The following is a 19,026-nucleotide window of genomic DNA, read 5'->3' as shown; positions in this document are numbered from 1 at the left end:
AATAGAGATCAGAGTCATGGAGAAGTGTAACATGCTAATTGCTGGAAAAGATTGTAAGAACAAGACTTGTTAACATTTAGAAAAACCTGTTGACTATCTAGAAACTGTTAAATTCCTCAAAGCATGCTAATATGAATTCAGAAATGGAAGAGCTTGCTTGCTTACCATAAACAGATATTCGACATACTAACAAGTGGCAGATAGGAAAGGGATGGGTGGCCTGCAAAGCCCTCGATACTGGCGCAAGGACAATTTGCGAATTGGTGAAGCAAACTGGAGTAAAAAGAAAGGTATTATTAGGGATAAAGCGAATACTTGAATAGAAAATATACAGTCACCTCAGGGAATGAATTGTTAGTATATGTGTAATTAGAAGAGTCCAACAAAGATCACTTTTGGATCCCTGTGTGTTCTTGGTGCATATTATCGACAGGATTTTAGGAATAGATTCCTGTATACCTATAGCCTTCTTTAGGTTGCGCAAATGATGAAAATATATAATGTAGAACATAAAAGTGAATGTGTGTGTGTGTGTGGTGTAGAGGGAGGTGGGTGGGTTGGAGGTGCGGTTGATAAGTGTGTTAAATGAGCGAGAGTGAAGCCTCTTGTCCCAGTTGTTGAGGTGCCGGAGTGATATACACTCACACTACCTGTACACTATATGTTCCTTCTCTTCACTTCGTAATGGCTGCTTTACGTCGTGCCATCAGCTTCTCTAATGGGAAGTCAATCCCGGTACTTGGTCTTGGGACGTGGAAAGTAAGTCCTCAATTTGTTTCTCGAAGCTTTGCATTTATCTGTATTTTTATGTACTTGATAAATATCATGTTTTCGCTAAATTTAAAATGTTGCTTGTGCTGCATATTAATTCTAATCTATTTATGTTTAATATATCTATGTGCTGTAATTTTTAAACAGTGCGAATGTTAGCATAATTTACATGTGAGAGGTAATGTGATAAATATCAACAAGCCCATCTTGTTTTGCTGTGGCCAACATTGAAGTCACGCAGAGGGTGATGGTGTTTTATTCGTCAGCAAACAAGTGTTTCCTAACATGGGTCTTATATGATGATCCGCTAACTGGAGTTTTTGGTCCTATGAACGAGGTCTTCCATTGGTTTACCAGTCCACCACGTAAAAATTATGGTTCACATTATTCGAGTTTCGCCTCCAGTTATGAGTCTTAGAAAGGGGTTGACATTTATTTTCACTAGTGCAGCACATCTCAGTTTTGTTTGATTTACTTTCGTCACAATATTTATATATATATATATATATATATATATATATATATATATATATATATATATATATGTAAAACATTACGACCTTTCTTTGATCACGAGTTTTCCGTTCCGGAAATGTTTTCAAACTGGGATTCGTCAGTGACTTAAATTGCTCCAAAAAGAATGGATCACATCGCAGTCAAATAAAGTCGAGTTCAAGACCATCTGGGGTTTTATCGACATAATTGAAAAAAAGTTGACAATATATAAGTCGTGTCTGACCATTTTTATATCTTGGAATTGCAGAGAAAATTCGAAATGTTTGTCAAACAGTAACAGAATTTTTTTTTGTTTTTCGTTTCAAACACCAGTGGGAGAGTGAATTTTTTTTTTGTCATAAATGCCGTGATCATGTTATACGAATCCTGCATAAGGATCCTTTCGTTGCGGTTTTGAAAGGGATTTGTTTAAGTGATCCGTGTTATCAATTACAAATTCAAAATCTGAGCCCAAAACACAACTCGTATTGCAGACTGTCAAATATATTTAGGAAGCGAAGTGCAAATCAGTGATGTAGAGTGCTCTACCACACTCACCGTGGATGTAAAGAGCCATGTGCTCTACGACTCGCCAACGATAGAGAGAGCCAAGTGTTCTACCATATATACTACGCCTGTGACCTAGAGTCAGACAACTATTCAGGTTTTGACTGTAAAATATGCTTCTCAATGATCCACTGAGCGCGTCATGTGAATTAAATCCGAATCCCATGATTCAATTACAAAGATCAGCGCAGGAAGCCCATGTGCGACAAAAATAATAAACGTGAGATATAAGCTTTATATTTCAAGCATCAGTGAGCTAATCCTCAGAGAAATTTATGACCCAGTACCACTCATAGCCTGTACAATGCAGTGTAAAAAAAAGGAAAAGCTAGTCGTCACGATGAGGCAGCTAATTCTATCGTGTGAGTGTGTGGAGGTTGGCCACCACCATCAGTTGCTTGTATTAATGCCTCTCACTATTGCTGCCACCATCAGCGTCTCCTCTCAATTTCTAACACACATAAATTATACACATAGTTAATGTTATTTTTTTTTAATGGCATGAACAGGTAAGCCACTGGAAGGCCTCGGTCAAATGACCGAAACCTCCAAAGTCGGGTCAACATATGATAACCAAGACTCGCTTCACGAGGCCTGGTGAATCTTACGCAGCTTAACGTTAATGTAAATTCTTTTCTTCATTTACGAAATTTTACAAGCGTTTGACATTTTTCTAACAATGTTATTTTTTCTCTGCATTTACAATGTTCTCATTAGTAATGATATTCAAGACGTTAAATAATTATATTTTATCCTCTGCCTTTACAGTAAATATATATTTATTTCGCAAAACTGCTTATCTCCCACCAGTGTAGGGCGACACACATTCACCATCATTCATTGATTTCACTGTCTTACCAAAGTGTGCAGACACCATGAAAAAGGTGAGCTTCCAGATTTCAACATTAACACCTCTACTACTCTTGAATTTCTTCATGTTACCCAGTTTACACTCTAGCACGTCACGTCATAAAGACCCCTTGTCTCCATTTCCATCAAACCCGATTATATAAACCTGCTAGATGATCAAACCCGTTGTACTCAAAACCTCGAAACCCCTTCCCTCCCTCCAGCCCTTCCAGGGACGATCCCTACTATTCATCTTTTTCACTCCGGATATATACAACTTTATATTAAATATTAGGTAACAGTTGCACCTGTATCCTTTTACCAAATAAATTGGCGGTAATTCTACCAATATTAATACAATTTATGTTAAATATGCTAATAAAATTGACTTTTAGATATGATGATATATGACAAGAGTTCTTCTCGCACGCGGTGAAAAAATCACTCACTAAATGGGTAACATATGTATATGTGGCAATTATTTTCTTAAGTTACGCTGAGAGTTAATGTGTGTGACAGTCTAAGCCAGGAGAGGTGACGGCGGCGGTGAAAGACGCTGTCACAGCTGGCTACCGTCACATTGACTGTGCTCATTTGTACGGCAATGAACCTGAAGTGGGAGCTGCCATCGCTGCTGTCATCAAGGACGGTACTGTCACCAGGGATGAACTCTTCATCACCAGCAAGGTATGATCATCACTTAACAACTAACTGATAACATTATATCAACAGGTAAGCCAGCAAACCAGGTTAACAGCGACTGGGGAAAGAGAGGTAGTCAGGTTTGATCCGAGGAAAAGACTGGCTCTAATTCCATGGATCAAGAGCAACCTCACCAGCATCAAGGTACCTTCATGTTGAAGGGATTGAACCTCCATTGTCTAAGTCTGGGTTTCTAACTTCTCTATACACCACCACAGAAAGGTTCTTGAATCAGGGAATTGCCTCTCATCCTTTAATTAAATCTACTTCTCATTCCCCATTCTCTCTATGACCCTTTAGGGTTTAGAGTTTCCCCTTGAATACATAACAATTATTATCCATGTTTATGCAGGGAACATTTATATGGTTTATTAATAGTGATCCAGAATAAATTAAAAAGGATGACCCACAATCTGAAAACCTATGGACGCAGGTTCGAAACCTGGGCTGTACCACACTTTAGGAAAATAACCTTACACATGAAGCCATGTTTCACCTAGCACCTAGGTGTTAGCTGACTTATGAGTAGCATACAGGAGTAGGGTGGTAGTATACCATAGATAGGGTTGGGCTCTAAAATGATCTGAGGTAGGATAACATCTCTCAGTCTGTAAATGAGGTAAGGTAGCCTGTAAACTGAGCAGTGAACAAAAAGTACTGACAAGGTTAGGATGAAAATACGAAAAATATGAAAAAAAAAATTAGTACTCATCTAGGTGACTGGATGCTAAAAGTAGAAATATAGTTAAAACTGATTAAATTATGATTCCCTTCTAGGAAAAATATTTATTCTGTCCAAAGTAATATTGATTATTCCTATAAAGAGCATGATATGTGCAGATAATGGTTATCTGTACTAGTGAAGGTCGTATATACTGAGGAAATGGACGCAACTGCATTCACATGTGTTGCCTTTACTGAAAAAGTTTCGGACCTTGGACCTAGATCACTTCAAACACACGTGTTTGAAAGAATGAAGGTCCAAGAACTGATTTTTCCTGTGTGACTTTATTCGCATCAGTGGTAAGACAGCATTAATTTACGATCTTACTACACACTGTACACAAAGGTTGAAGAACTTTTAAATTTTCAGTAGAAAAATTCTTTGATGCTAATTAAAAGTTTTCTTTGTACCAGCTGTGGAATACTTTCCACGCGAAATCGTCTGTGCTGCCAGCCCTGAACACCACCCTGGCAAACCTCGGCCTCAACTACCTTGATCTCTACCTCATACATTGGCCCACGGGCTTCAAGGTCAGCTATTTACCTCACGTACCTTGACCTCCACCTCATACACTGGCTTCAAGGTCAGTGCCTTGGTAAGCTATCTATTTCGCCTATCTCAAATCTACCTCACATACTGGTCCAGGAGCATCAAGGACGAACTAATCAAAGCTCTCTATAAACTATTAATATAATAGTGTTATCTACAGAGAAGTCTTGCATTCTTCAGTACCTGATTGTAACGCCCCTCACAAATAATAATTTTCGGGGGTCTCGTCTGCTTGATAGCATTGTATTTTGTTTTATTTTTAGCCACATCGGATGTTTCTCGTCAGGACCCAAAGATAAAACATACATGTTGCTCATTCCCTAACGGTCTATCCAAAAGTTTGTGAACGTCACGATGAAGTGCAACATTTCCACTACGTTTAAGTACAGGCAATAATATATTTCCAGTATATTTCCACGTCCATATATCAAGTTCGGATAGGTAATTTTCGTGAATATCTTCATAGATATTTTCTTCAAACACAAAAAATCACTTTTCTCCACTCACTGCAATATAACTCACCCACACATACCTGCTGGATGCTCAGGTCCGTACCACTTGAACCTTCATTCCTTCCAACCCATCCTGGGACGTCCAGTAAACTTCCTGGATTTATACACCCTATATCAACTTGCCCCAACATTTCTAAATTATCAGAGCATCTCAGCTTCTCTCCCTTTTCAAATATAACGTTCACTGTCTTAATGTCTATATTCCTTACTCTTTTCATAATGCTCACGCAAGACTTTGAGTTATCAGACCTTATTTCTTGGGTGGTATTGAAAATTGGGTTGGGCGAATGTTTTGTTAGTGAGATGGATTGTAAAGGACCTGCCTAGTATGGGCCAACAGGCCTGCTGCAGTGTTCCTCCTTTCTTATGTTCTTATGTTCTTATCTCAAATATGACATTTCCGCTGCTTCAAGCCTCCACCTCTTTGCTACATTCAAACACAATGTTTGATTCTTACCTACTCTAACCCTCTACAACATTTAACAACTTAACACCTCCATATCTTTAAACTTTCACTCAGTTCCACGGCCTTCTATCATTTCAAAACCTCTGTCACTCCTACACCCCTTCCATTTATTCTAACGTGAATTAATTTACTCAGTGAAATGCATTTATTTGTTTAGCATATTAGCTCAAGTAGTTTTTATTTTAGATATATTACTCTGGGTGTTCTTCTGTTGGTTCGTATTTAACGTCAGATGCCATTATAGCTGCATGATCTCATAGGTCTCAGTACCATTAAGTCTCACATCTTCCTTTAACTCACAGGAAGGAGGCGATATATTGCCAGCTGACTCGACCGGGAAGAGACTCTACAGTGACGTTGATTACGTGGAAACCTGGGAAGCAATGGAGGAGTGTGTGAAGTTGGGCCTCACCAGGTCCATCGGAGTCTCCAACTTCAACAAGAATCAACTGGAACGTGTACTTAAGGTGGCCAAGGTCCCCGTTGCTAACAATCAGGTGGGTGATACTGGAGAGAGTACATTGTGATGCTTTTCAGCCAGTCTGTGAGCTTTCATTATACAGCAACAATATTCTGTCAAAGCAGTCGAGTGTAAATTCATTGGTTTAACAACTACGAAAATCAGTCTCAATATTTCTCTGTTTAATAATGGCAGCTAAATTTAGACTAATCTAAGAGAGATTTAGTAAAATTAAAGCAGGAAAAGAATAATTTAAGGTCACGTCGACTGTGTAAAGGTGTAGACGCACAGCAGTATGTTTAAGATGTGACCCGTGAAAAGTGTTTGAGGCAGTGAGAAGATTTTATCATTTTAGTGGAAAACACTTGCCATGAACACCGAATATATTAGATACCGAAGCACAAAATAATTGACTCTACGAATTATTTTATTTTCTAGATCGAAGTACACCCCTATCTGCCCCAGAATAAATTGATTGAATTTTGCAAGAGTAAAGACATCATTGTAACAGCCTACAGTCCTCTTGGGTCCCCTGATAGGTGAGTACTGGCTGTGGAGGTGTATTAGGTCTTTCAGACTTATGTCAAAATTGGGTTTTACAGCATTTTGGAAAGGATCATCTATGGTAACATTGTGTAAAGGCGATGATTCCCTTCTATATAGCCTGAGGGACTGATCTTCAAATTATATCTCCATTTTTCACTCTTGTTATATCGCTTGTATTCGACTGAAACATTCTGTGAATGAGAAACGTTTTGCTAATTCAGATACCTAAGTATTGCATGTGTCTTACTAATACTGCGCTAGTTTCTGCTGGGAGAGTTAGTAAATAGGACCTGTTAATTGAGAGACTCCAGGTTCATTATTAAGATTAGCTAAAATTCAGAGATAGTAGGTAGTTGGTACCTTGTGTGTACCAGGTGCTTCACAGTTTATGTGGTAGCTCTTTCGTCTCAAATATAGGACTCGGATTGCAGCCTAGCACAAACACTCGGTATATTTCCTTACACTTGTTGACTCAGTTATCCTAGCAGTATTTACCTGGGTGTTAGCCATGTTGTGGGTCACATTACTATGACAATAAGTCATACTGGCTATAATGTGCTATCCTGGGTTACTAACTTTCCTGGCCTCGCCTCTTTACTGGCCGCTACTTGGTCACTCTTCCCACTCTGAGCTTTATCATACCTCTTCTTGAAGCTATGTATGGATCCTGCCTCCACTACATCACTTCCCAGACTATTGCACTTCCTGACAATTCTGTGACTGAAGGAATACTTCCTAACATCCCTGTGATTCATCTAAGTCTTCAACTTTCAACTGTGACCCCTTGTTGCTGTATCCCATCTCTGGAATATCCTGTCTCTGCCCACCTTGTCGATTCATCTCAGTATTTTACATGTCTTTATCATATCCACCTTAACTCTGTCCTCCAGTGTCGTCAGGTGGATTTCCCTTAACCTCTTCCTGTAGGACATGCACCTTAGCCTTGTTGCAAATGTTTGCACTTTCTCTAATTTCCTTACGTGCATGGTTGGGTGGGGGTTCCAAACTCGTGCTGTATGCTTCAGTATAGATCTAATGTACACGGTGTACAGGTTCCTGAACGATTCCTTATTGAGATGTTGGAATGCTATTCTTAGGTTTCCTAGGAGCCCGTATGCTGCAGCAGTTATTTGGTTGATGTGCGCCTCAGGAGATGTGCCCGGTTTTATACTCACCCCAAGATCTTTTTCCTTGAATGAGATTTGTAGCCTCTGGCCCCCCTAGACTGTACTCCGTCTGTGGTCTTATTTGCCCTTCCCCAATTTTCTCTCTCTCGTCTTACTGATGTCACCCTGTCATAGAGTTCCATTAGGTTTGTCACACATGATTTCCCGTCCCTAAAACCGTGCTGGTTGTAGTTGATAATCTCATTCCATTGTAGGTGTTCCACCCTTCTCCTGATAATCTCCGTGACTTTGCATTCCATACATGTCAGTGACACTGGTCTGTAGTTTAATGCTTCGTGTCTCCTTTTTTTTAAAAAACGGACTGTGTCTGCTGTCTTCCATACCTCAGGTAGTCGCCCTGTTTCGATAGATGTGTTGAAGGTTTTTAGTGGTACACATATCTCTTCTGCTCCATCTCTCAGGACCCATGGAGAGATGATATCTGGCCCCATCGCCTTTGAGGTATCTAGCTCCCTCAGCAGCCTCTTCACTTTTTCCTCGGTTGTATGTAGTGTGTCCAACACTAGATGGTGTAACCCACCTCTCCGTCTTTCTGGAGTCCCTTCTGTCTCCTCTGTTGAGCTACTCACATACTTTGCGGTCGTTTCTTGTTATCTCCCTGCTATCCTTCCTCAGCTTGTATGTGTACTCACCTATATGTGGTTGCAGGGGTCGATTTATAGCTCCTGGCCCCGCCTCTTCACTGGTCGATACTAATTCACTTTTTCCCTGCTCAATGAGCTATATCATACTTCTTCTTAAAGCCATGTATGGAACTTGGTGTGTGTGTGTGTGTGTGTTGTTATCCCTCTGTAGATGCCACAAATCCATTCAGCCATCCATATCGGGTTCTTACAATCACTTGATAGAGAGCGTGCGAGACAGAGTGGAAGATTTACCATAGGACTGATCAAGATAAGTAGGATACTGAAAACACTGAATCAGTACTGAGGGTGGACAGGAAAGAGAGAGACTGTTCAGTGGCCCTGCTCATGAAGTTCAGTTCTGTCCTGGAAAATTTTCTATTCGTCTCTGGGTTACTACAGTTAGGGGACAGGGAGAAAATGTTTTTCTTTTTCTGCCCTCATAAAACACTGAGCTAACAATGCAAGAAGTCACTGGATCGAAAATATATGCTTATAAGACAGTGAAAACCAGTGGATGATTAAGATTAATCAGTACTAAACTTCGTGTTACATACATCATCTCGCATAAGAATTTGCAGGTGTAGGCGAACTCTTTTCCCAAGTGAAAAACAGAATATAAGGGGATTTCTTGCAGAGCAGAACGTGACCAGCGGTATGGAGTTCGAAAAGGCCTCGAGGAAAGTATATTGATAAATAATACAAAAGAAAAGGCATTTTATGTGATTTTCTTATTCCTCTTTACGTTAACTTATCGTATTCTTATATACTTCGGAGTATATGGGAATGACAGATGTCAAAAGACCTCGACGTCCACATCGATATTATCTGCTGGGAACTATGTACTTCTCCCTAGATTAAGGACTATCGTGTATTATTTAGGTGTGAAAGTTCAGGATAGAAAAGCAGAAAGCTAGCTAGCTTGCTCTCGCTCTCTCTCCATGCCCTATTAACGTTTTGTATTTCTTTTGTCATGAACAGGCCGTGGGCAAAGCCAGGTGACCCAGCACTGACGGAGGAGCCTAAGGTCAAGACTCTCGCCCAAAAGTACAAGAAGTCACCAGCACAGATACTCATCCGTTTCCAGGTCAGCTACACAGGTGTTATAGCGGTGATACTATGACAAGTGCTTTCACAGTGATGCTGTCACACGTGTTCTAATGGTGTTGCCACTAGTGATACTATCACAAATGTGATGCAGTTACAAGTACTTCCAGTGATCCTGTAGCAAGAAGAAATATTAATTGGCCTGAATATTAATGAAGTGGCTTTTTCTCACAGTGAGAAATGTATATTTTATATTTACAAATTAATGTTGCTGAAATGTAGAAATTCTATTTTTGCACTTTATTTACATGTAAATGACAACACACTGAAGAAATATACGTATTATTAGAATCGATCTAATATAATAAGGAAGAAAATCTTTACAGATTGACCGAGGGTTGATTGTGATTCCAAAATCTGTCACCAAGTCTCGCATCGAAGAGAACTTCCAGGTACGATAAAAGGTTTACTTTAGTTTAATCTCTTCGTGGTTGCAGGGAGCGCCTCCCTGTTTCCCGGTTTCAGACCAGGTCTCCTTGCTGGTTGTTGGTACATGCTGCAAGACAAGCTGCAGAACATTTTCCTCTGTGTATAGCTTTTTCAAGCCAGCACGACATTACGTCATGTAGATCTGTAGGCATCACTTCATGCAGTAATTTCATGCAATACCTTAGCAATTTAACAATTAGGAAAATATGCACCTATCATCCAACCCAAGGTGTCTCTAAAGCCATAATAATTATTTTACGTGTTGCAGATCTGGGACTTCCAGTTGTCGCCAGAGGACATAAAACTTTTAGAGAGTCTGGAGTGCAATGGACGCGTTTGTACCTCTTCCGAGTAAGTAGTAATTCGGAAGTGGATATAAACCGTGTGTGTTTTTCAGTGCATGTGCACTAATAGATTGTATTCATGCAGACTGATGTGTAAGTTCGTATATTTTCACAGACATTCATTCCTTGCCTCAGGTTGAGTGATCACCCGTACTACCCATTCCACGATGAGTACTGATGAACCACGAAGAAAGTTCACAGTTCAAGCTGATTTCCTGAGTGTCGGTCATCAGTTATCTTCTGAACGTCATCGGCGATCACCTGGGAACATTTTTTTGAGTGCAAGAGCGTTACAGAATGACCCTGAGGAGTTTAGACCTTACTGTGAATATTATTCGAAGGATTTCGAACGCAATCAGAAATCTGGTGCACAGGTAACGAGCACTGTCATGAGCACTGTGTATGGTATACACTCTTCATGCGAGTATAAATATAATATGTACCGTCTTGTACGGGTTTCACTGATCCTATACTACCACACTAGCTATATCTTAATTACTGAACCGTTTCGTCTGTGGCAGGCTTCTTCGGTTGAATGCAGAAGCGACTTGTACGGTGGATGAAGTGGAGAGAAAATTTTTAAGGTATTCAGTCCCAAAAATTTTTTTAGCTGTTCAGTCCCGAAGTTTTAAAAGGTGTTCAATCCCTTAACTTAGATGTATCGTTAGCCTCAATAGGTGTTCAGTCCCTTGTCAGAAGGTATTCACTGAACACTGACACATTTTCAGTTTTTTAAGCTCGTTTGGTGTTCAACGTTCAGGGTGCTGATAAACGAACAAGAGCCGCGGGGAGAGATGAAAGGGAGGACAAAACAAATTAATCTATCAAACACTGAAAGTGACTAACGAGAAACAGAGAGACTACCGACGGAACGTGCCACATCAGTGGTATCAGTGCCATGAGAATTAAGAGAAAATGAAATTGTGCAAATTATTCTACACATCCCTAAATAAATTTTTTTTTTATTTTTTTTTATTTAAAAAACACAATACACATCATACATGTATGCTATACTTAGGTTACATAAACAAAGAAACGTGATCCATTAAATAATAAAAACAAACAACTTCACATTCCTTATCCCAGCACTAAACTTATACATAAGAAAAACACGTTCAACTGTAAATGCTTGATTCTCCCTCCAAAGTGCCCAACCAGCACACATAACATACATGTAACTAAAACCAGCCCACACCTGTACATACAGGTGGGTTTATTATATCCATAAAATACAGCCAGTATCTTACAACACAAAAGGCAATATAATCCAAAGAATGTCACACTTATTTACATTATATATGAAACTTTATAAACAAAGACATTCTCATATAATCCAATTCGTTGCACACTCATTAATATTGTATATTAAACTTTATACACAAAGACATAATACTAAACACCTCAAAAATTACAATATAATAAAGGTGACAAAATAGCCATTTCCACACCTTACCACAGAGAAACTAAACACACTATTAAAATAACAAAGATACACACTCATGTTACATAGCACATTATTATTAGTGTGTTAACAATGCTTTGAGTGTTCCTTCTTGTAGTTGTCTCACTGACAAAGATCATTCACCTTATTAAAACTATGATCATCAATGACCTCTTGTCTTTCAACACATGGTTAAACTAAAACATTCACACACAAGAAAACTCTCCAGTTACACCACATCTGACATGTCATCCCTCCCATACAACTCTCATGACAATCCTACCACATTTACATATCCTTCATTATGGTCATAACTCGCTCTAGAAAAGGAAAATGGTCCCTTAGTACTTAAGTAGCCAAATTACTGAGTCCCCTTACCGTTATATTTCTATAAGCCTCCGGAAACGAAGTCGCCCACCTGTTACCATAAATGAGTTTATTTCTGCATACCGTGCGATAAATTCCTGCCGCAATTGCCCTTACCCTAATCCCCCCACCTTTTTCCTTCAAGCCCCAGGAATAAAACAAGAAATCTGTCACAATGTACAGAATGGCTCTTTTTACAACCTCAGACACCCCCCTTACCTCTAAAGTTAGGGCACGCAGAAGCTCTACATTGCCCCCACCCATTAACTTGAAGACTCTAGCCAGCCACACCCGTACCTGCCCCAACTCCCTACAAAAATATACGGCATGAAAAGCTGTTTCCGATTCCTCACAATATTCGCATTTCGCCTCCTTTACCAAACCCATCACACACAAAGCCTGCTTTGACGCTAAAATCCCCATTACAAACCTATAAACTAACTCCCTTACCCTAGGCATTAATTTAAGTTTCTGGAAATCATGCCAAATCGTACCCCAATCATACAAAGGGTATACCGCCACCCCTTGCATCACTTCTGGTTTCCTACTTATCTCTACCAACCTTCCCACCTTGAGCTTTTTTACCTCACCTATTACTAACATAACCCTTAGCATATTCTCACATTCCATCAAGTCCTTTCCTCCCCACCATCGTCGCACATCCCTCATCACTCTCCCAACCCTCACCCCTTTTACCCCCCCCCCCTCCCTTACGTACTTTTGTTTAACATACATGGCCTTTACCCTCGGCCCTAGCATCAAAAGCCCTACTCCCCCTCTGCGCACATTCGTCATAACCACCTCTTTACTTAGCCATGCTCGTCCAAAACCCCATATATAACGAAGCACCCTTCTCTGTATCTCCTTTATCTCCTGTTCCCGTAAAGGATACACCACTGCCACGTTCCACACTTTACTATAAACCAATGAATTTATTATTATTGCCCTTTGCATTAGAGTAACATCCTTCGCTCTTAGGTTCCTAATCCGTTGTACAACTTTCTCTCCCACCAATTCTGAATTCCTCCGTCTAGCCTCTTGCTCATCTGCCATATAGATAATCCCACAAATTTTCAGCTGTTCAGTCACATCCCATCCAAACTCCACCCCCATTCTACCCCCCACCCAATCTCCTATCTCTAATAATTTCGATTTAGCCCTGTTGACACGCATGCCTGACGCCTCTCCAAAAAACCTCATTACTCTCTCCACCTTTCGCAAACCTTCGACATCATTGATCAGTATTGTTGTGTCATCTACATAACCAACTACCTCTGTGAACCCCTTACCCTCCTCCTGTAACGTTGTTGCTTCCTCAACCATTCCATAAAACGGGTGTTGCATACATGCAAACAGAATTTGAGACATAGGACACCCTTGTCTCAAACCTTTCTCCATTTTCAACACGCTACCCAACCTACCATTAATTTGCACCTGAATCGTAGCTTCTGCATACAAGGTCTTCACCCATTTTACTATTCCCTCCCCAAAACCCATAAGCCTTAAAGTGTCAACCATGTACTCTCTTTCACACCGTCATAAGCATTCTCCCAATCAATGCCCAAAATTCCACCACCCTTACAACCCTGCAAAAATTCCCTAATACGACTATGTCCATCCCTCATACTACGACCCGGAATTCCCAACTGACCCTTGTGCACCATACCACCTATTACCTTCTTCATCCTGTTCCCTAAAATCTTCGCAAAAATCTTATAATCCGTACACATTAAAGACATGGCCCTGTACGTGCTCAGTGTTCTCCCCTCGCTTTTTTTCTTTACAAACACGACCACACCCGTCCTCTGTGACGTTCCCAATTTCCCTTCCTTCGGCATACAATTCAATATCTGAACCAAACAAACATTTATGGTTTCCCAATGCACTCTGTAAAAATCATTGGAAAGCCCATCAATTCCCGGTGCTTTCCCCTTACTTAAATTGAACACTGCCTCTTTCACTTCTTCCATACTTATTATTCCCTCCAATCCCCCTCTGTCCTCCCCACCTTTCCCCAAGACCTTCACCCCTCCTCTTTCTTTATTAACTATCCTCAAATTACCTTTTTCCCATTTCCTTTTAAACCAATAGTCCACATAATTACTTATCCCCTCAGTTGTCACCAACATTTGCCCCTTAGTATAACCTTCCAAATCGTCACTAACCTCTAAAAGTATTATAGTGGACTCCTGTTGTCTAATGCGGAAACTTCGTAACACACTACCCGACGGTTTATCTCCCCATAGCACGGCATCCATACCTGCCCTTACCCTTAATTCATCAAATCTTTCATTATGTATGTCCCTTAGTCTCCCTCTTAGCCCTGATATTTCTTCAAAAGACTTCCCCTCATCTCTTGCGTAACTCATTGAGCTGCTGTTCCAAATAATTCTGTAAACCGTACCTCCACCTCGCCTCCTCCCTTCCTTTATATTTATAAAACCCCGCGATACCAGGTTTAGCCCTATTTTCCCACCAATCCAAAATACTCCCTACCCCATCCCTTGCCCTCCACAATTGTCTCCACCAGTCTCTAAACTCTGCGTTCACCACCTCACTCCTCACCAACCTCGCATTTAACTTCCAGAAACTTGAATATACCTTTACCACTCCCTCCCACTCCAGTTCTACCAAAACTCCCCTATGATCCGAAAACCCTACGTCCACTGTTTTTACCCCTCCTACCCTAACTGCCTCCGTTATATAAATCCTATCTAACCTCGCTGAATAATTTCTCCTAACAAAAGTGTAATCCACTCTCCAAGCCTCACTCCCCTCCACGTCCCTCACCCCTGCATCCTGTAAAACATTGCGTAACGACCGTAATACACAACCCGCCCCCCTTGGCTCCACGTCCCCCCCCTTATAACAGTTCCAGTCCCCCCCAATTACAGTTACTAGAGGTAAACCCCTTAAAAAAACACTAAAACGTCTCTCACAAAATCCTCTTTTACTTTGATTATATTCTCTGCTGGCATATAAACCCCAATGAAACATACTCTAGATGCTCCCCACTCACCATCCACCCTCACTACCCTCCCCCCCCTTCTTCCCACTTTATAATACGTAAGGGACTATTTTCCTTCACAGCCACTGCCACTCCCCCTTTTAACCTAACAGACCCACTTACATACAATTTATAACCCTTTAATGCCAAAGCACAGCCTATCTTATAATTATGTTCTTGTATAAAGCATACATCCACATTATATCTCCTCATAAACCATTCCATCCATACTCGTTTCACTTCATTCTTAAATCCATTTACATTTACAGTTACTATCGTGAATTATTTTAATAGTGGTGGTTTACCCTTTCTTCTTGGCACACACCCTCCTATACCGTCCTGCTGTATGGCATCTTTCTTGACAGCTTGCTTATTCACCCCCCCTATCCCTTCATTATCCCTAGAACCATTGAACCCTACATTACCCCTTCCCTCTTTCCCCTTATGACATACATCCTTTCTCCAAGATTTTACTCCTGTTCTTTGTCCTGTAGTAAGAACATCGTCCATCTCAGACGTTCCTGCAGTTCTCTTACGAGAACTCCCCTCCCAACACACCTCGTCACCTGTCTTTTCTGCCCTATGGACTTCTGCCACAACGTTGTGCACATTAACATTAGTGCACACAGTATTCCTAACCTCCTGATCTTGCTGCACAGTTGCCTGCACCAGGTTACACCCTTCATCCACCTGTCCCTCTTCAACGTCATGCAAAAAGGAACTAAGTACTTCCTCCAGCAAGCCATCCTGTTGGCCCGTACCCTCCTCATCAGACGTCGATGTCGTATGTCCCTTATCAACTGTTAGTGTTACACTTTCCTCCATAGTCGCCTCAGCCCTGTCCACTTCGTCACTCCATCGGCAAGGAATCTTGTTTGGCCTTACTCCTTCCTCCGACACCCCCAGAGCATTCCTCTGATGTAAGATCACTGGTACCTGTTCCCTCCGTCCAGCTTTTTTATAGCATTGGGCCGCCATATGTTCAAAAGAACCACATAATCTGCAAGTCTTCCGCTGCCCTGAGTAGTACACGTAGACCTGCGTTCGGAAGACCTCCATAAATACGTATGATGGAATTGGCTGCCTCAACGTCATTTTCAGCGTAAATGATCCTTCAGGTAGCCCCTCATAAGGTCCATTTTGCCACACCCCCATCACTGCTGAGTGGATTTTCCCATAGCTGCTAAACACCGCCGTCACATCATGCTCCATCGCCTCAAAAGGCACGTTTCGTACCTTCACCCACGTCACATAGCTGGACACATCATGTAAGCAGACTTCCACCATAGTGTTCACTGCCAGCCTCTTCTCTTGATATTTGTTGACTATGCTTGTGTAGAATCCTGCGTCTTTAAACTTGATGAAAATTCTCGACACACCATTGACTGCTACTCCATATAATTCTTCGGTCGGTATTCCATATACCTCACTGATGATGGCATGCAGTAACACGTGCATGGTTGTTCCTGTAAGCGTGCCACGCACCAATTCCACACAAACAGTGCTCACCCGGCGTCCAATGCGATCCGCCATGTTGTATGCACAAAACAGGAAAACTGCGCAGTAAACCAGTTGTATCAGGAGCTACTGCGCAGCCTGTCCGCACGGCACAATAGCGATGCGAACAATGAAATAAATTATTAATGAGTATGACAGACGACTGTAGGACAGAGACGATGATACCAATATTCAAGGAAGGTGACAGAAAACTGTGGGCTATAGGGACCTGAGTTACTAGGAAAAGGGAGACTTGATGCTGGTAAAGAGCTCGTAATGTATAAAATTTGATCTTTCCCCCACTTGCTTGGATGAAGTCTGATTGTCTCCCATGACACATGCTCTATATGACCTCTAAGTTTGAATGGATTCAATAATAATAAATATCACATGGAGAAGTGTAACATGCTAATTGATGGAAAAGATTACAAGAACAAGACTTGCTAACATTTAGAAAAACCTGTTGACCATCTAGAATGTTAAATTCCTCAAAGCACACTAATAAGAATTCAGAAATGGAAGAGCTTGCTTGCTTGCTTACCTTATATACATTTTCGATATAATAAAGTGCCAGATAAGAAGGAAAGTGAAAGGTGGCCTACAAAGCCCTCGATACTGTCGCATGGAAAATGACTTAGCGAATTGGTGAAGCAAACTGGAGTACAAAGAAAGGTATTATTAAGGATAAAGCGAATACTTGAATAGAACATATACAGTCACCTCGGGGAACGAATTGTTAGAATATGTGTAACTGGAAGGGTCCAACAAAGATCAGTATTGGATCCTTTAGTGTTCCTGGTGCATATTAACGACAGGATTTTAGGAATGAATTCCTCTATACCTATAGCTTTCTGTAGGCCACGAAAATGAAAATTTTTAATGTAGAATATAAAAGAAAATGTATGTGTGTGTGTGTGTGTGTGTGTGTGTGTGTGTGTGTGTGTGTGTGTGTGTGTGTGTGTGTGTGTTTAGAGGGAGGTGGTTGAGTTGGGAGTGTGGCTGGTTTGTTAATGAGCTAGAGTGAAGCCTCTTGCCTCTTGTCCCATTTGTTGAGGCGCCGGAGTGATATACACTCGCACTACCTCTACTCCATTTATTCCTTGTTCCTTCTCTCCACTTCCTAATGGCTGCTTTACGTCGCGCCATCAGTTTCTCTAATGGGAAGTAAGTCCTCAATTTGTTTCTCGAAGCTTTGTATTTATCTGCATGTTTATGTACTTGATAAATATACTGTTTTCGCTAAATTTAAAATAATGATACTTATGCTGCAATATTAATACTAATCCATTTATGCTTAATATATCTATGTGCTGTAATTTTAAACAGTTTGAATGTTTGCATAATTTACATGTGAGAGGTAATGTGATAAATATCAACATCAAACCCATCATGTTTTGTTATGGACATCATTAAAGTCACGCAGTGGGTGGTGGTGTTTTATTTTTCAGGAAACAAGCGTTTACTGACATGGGTCTTGTCATATGATCATCAGCTAACTGGAGCTTTAATCCAATGGCCGAGATCTTCCATAGGTTAACTGGTCCACCTCGTAAAAATTTAAGTGTCACATTATTCGATTTTCGTCTCGCGTTATGAAACTTAGGAAGAGGTTGAAAATTATTTTCACTGGTGTAGCACATCACCAGATCTAAGTTTTGATTTATTTACTTTAATAACAGGAAATATCTGCTAACTCCCACATACACAAATCCTAGCTACCGTAGAAAACAGAACACAGCACTTAGTTTCCTTGGGACAAAGTTACGGCCTATGTAGGTCTTACTATATCATGGTGTGATTAAAGCTCTACACAAAACGAAACGTTGTCCCAGTAATAAGTTATTCTCTAAGTGTCTTTTTTTTTACTGTTCTCGGCAGTGTACCTCCATTTGGATTGAACCGTATTAAAAAAAAAAAAACTAAATGCGGAGCTTAATTTGTATTTCAAAATTTTACAGGATGGTGTGTATGCTTATTGAGATTTTTTTTTTTTTTTTTTTTTTTTTTTCCTCACTCCGCCAACAAACCTCTGACATTCATACTTCGATATCCTTCAGGAAAAACCCTTTCCCATCTACTTCCATATATCTCCCTATTACGACTAAGTGTTTTGTACATTGTTGCAGCCAATACCTTCTTTCGCACCATCCAATCCCCATTACCCCTCATGGCCCATAATACGAAAACAAAATCAGTTATGATGTACACCAAAGCACGCTGCACAGACTCTTCCACACCTCCCACATCTAAACTCAATGCCCTTAATACCGATATCCCTCCCCCACCCACCCTCATCAAAATCCCACCCATCCACTCCCGTATACACTCCAAATTTTTACAAAAATATACTACATGAAAAGCTGTCTCCCTATCCCCACACGCCC

The 19,026-nt window shown here is 40.6% G+C and overlaps 1 protein-coding gene across 2 annotated transcripts; it reads left to right on the top strand.

Annotated features, from left to right (window-relative positions):
- The first annotated feature begins 597 nt into the window (after positions 1-597).
- On the top strand, positions 598-10,779 carry LOC128687936 (aldo-keto reductase family 1 member B1). 2 transcript variants are annotated; one of them, XM_053775559.2, is made up of 9 exons: positions 598-759; positions 3,415-3,528; positions 4,522-4,638; positions 5,938-6,132; positions 6,534-6,634; positions 9,433-9,538; positions 9,885-9,950; positions 10,256-10,338; positions 10,467-10,779. In XM_053775559.2, the coding sequence occupies exons 1-9, from the start codon at positions 685-687 to the stop codon at positions 10,507-10,509; spliced, it is 900 nt and encodes a 299-aa protein (XP_053631534.1). In that variant the 5' UTR covers positions 598-684; the 3' UTR covers positions 10,510-10,779. The 2 variants fall into 2 exon arrangements, with proteins under 2 accessions (XP_053631534.1, XP_053631533.1); XM_053775558.2 differs by lacking the exon at positions 3,415-3,528 and adding an exon at positions 3,202-3,369.
- The last annotated feature ends 8,247 nt before the right edge of the window (positions 10,780-19,026 follow it).

This window comes from Cherax quadricarinatus, chromosome 10 (assembly GCF_038502225.1).
Source record: "Cherax quadricarinatus isolate ZL_2023a chromosome 10, ASM3850222v1, whole genome shotgun sequence".
NCBI classification, from domain to species: domain Eukaryota; kingdom Metazoa; phylum Arthropoda; class Malacostraca; order Decapoda; family Parastacidae; genus Cherax; species Cherax quadricarinatus.
This window is presented reverse-complemented; position numbering and strand designations above follow the sequence as displayed.

Coding starts and splice junctions, on each gene's coding strand:
- LOC128687936 (XM_053775558.2), top strand. CDS start 685: ATGGCTGCTTTACGTCGTGCCATCAGCTTCTCTAATGGGAAGTCAATC. Junction 6,133..6,533: donor TCCCCGTTGCTAACAATCAG/GTGGGTGATACT, acceptor TTTATTTTCTAG/ATCGAAGTACACCCCTATCT. Junction 6,635..9,432: donor CCTCTTGGGTCCCCTGATAG/GTGAGTACTGGC, acceptor TGTCATGAACAG/GCCGTGGGCAAAGCCAGGTG.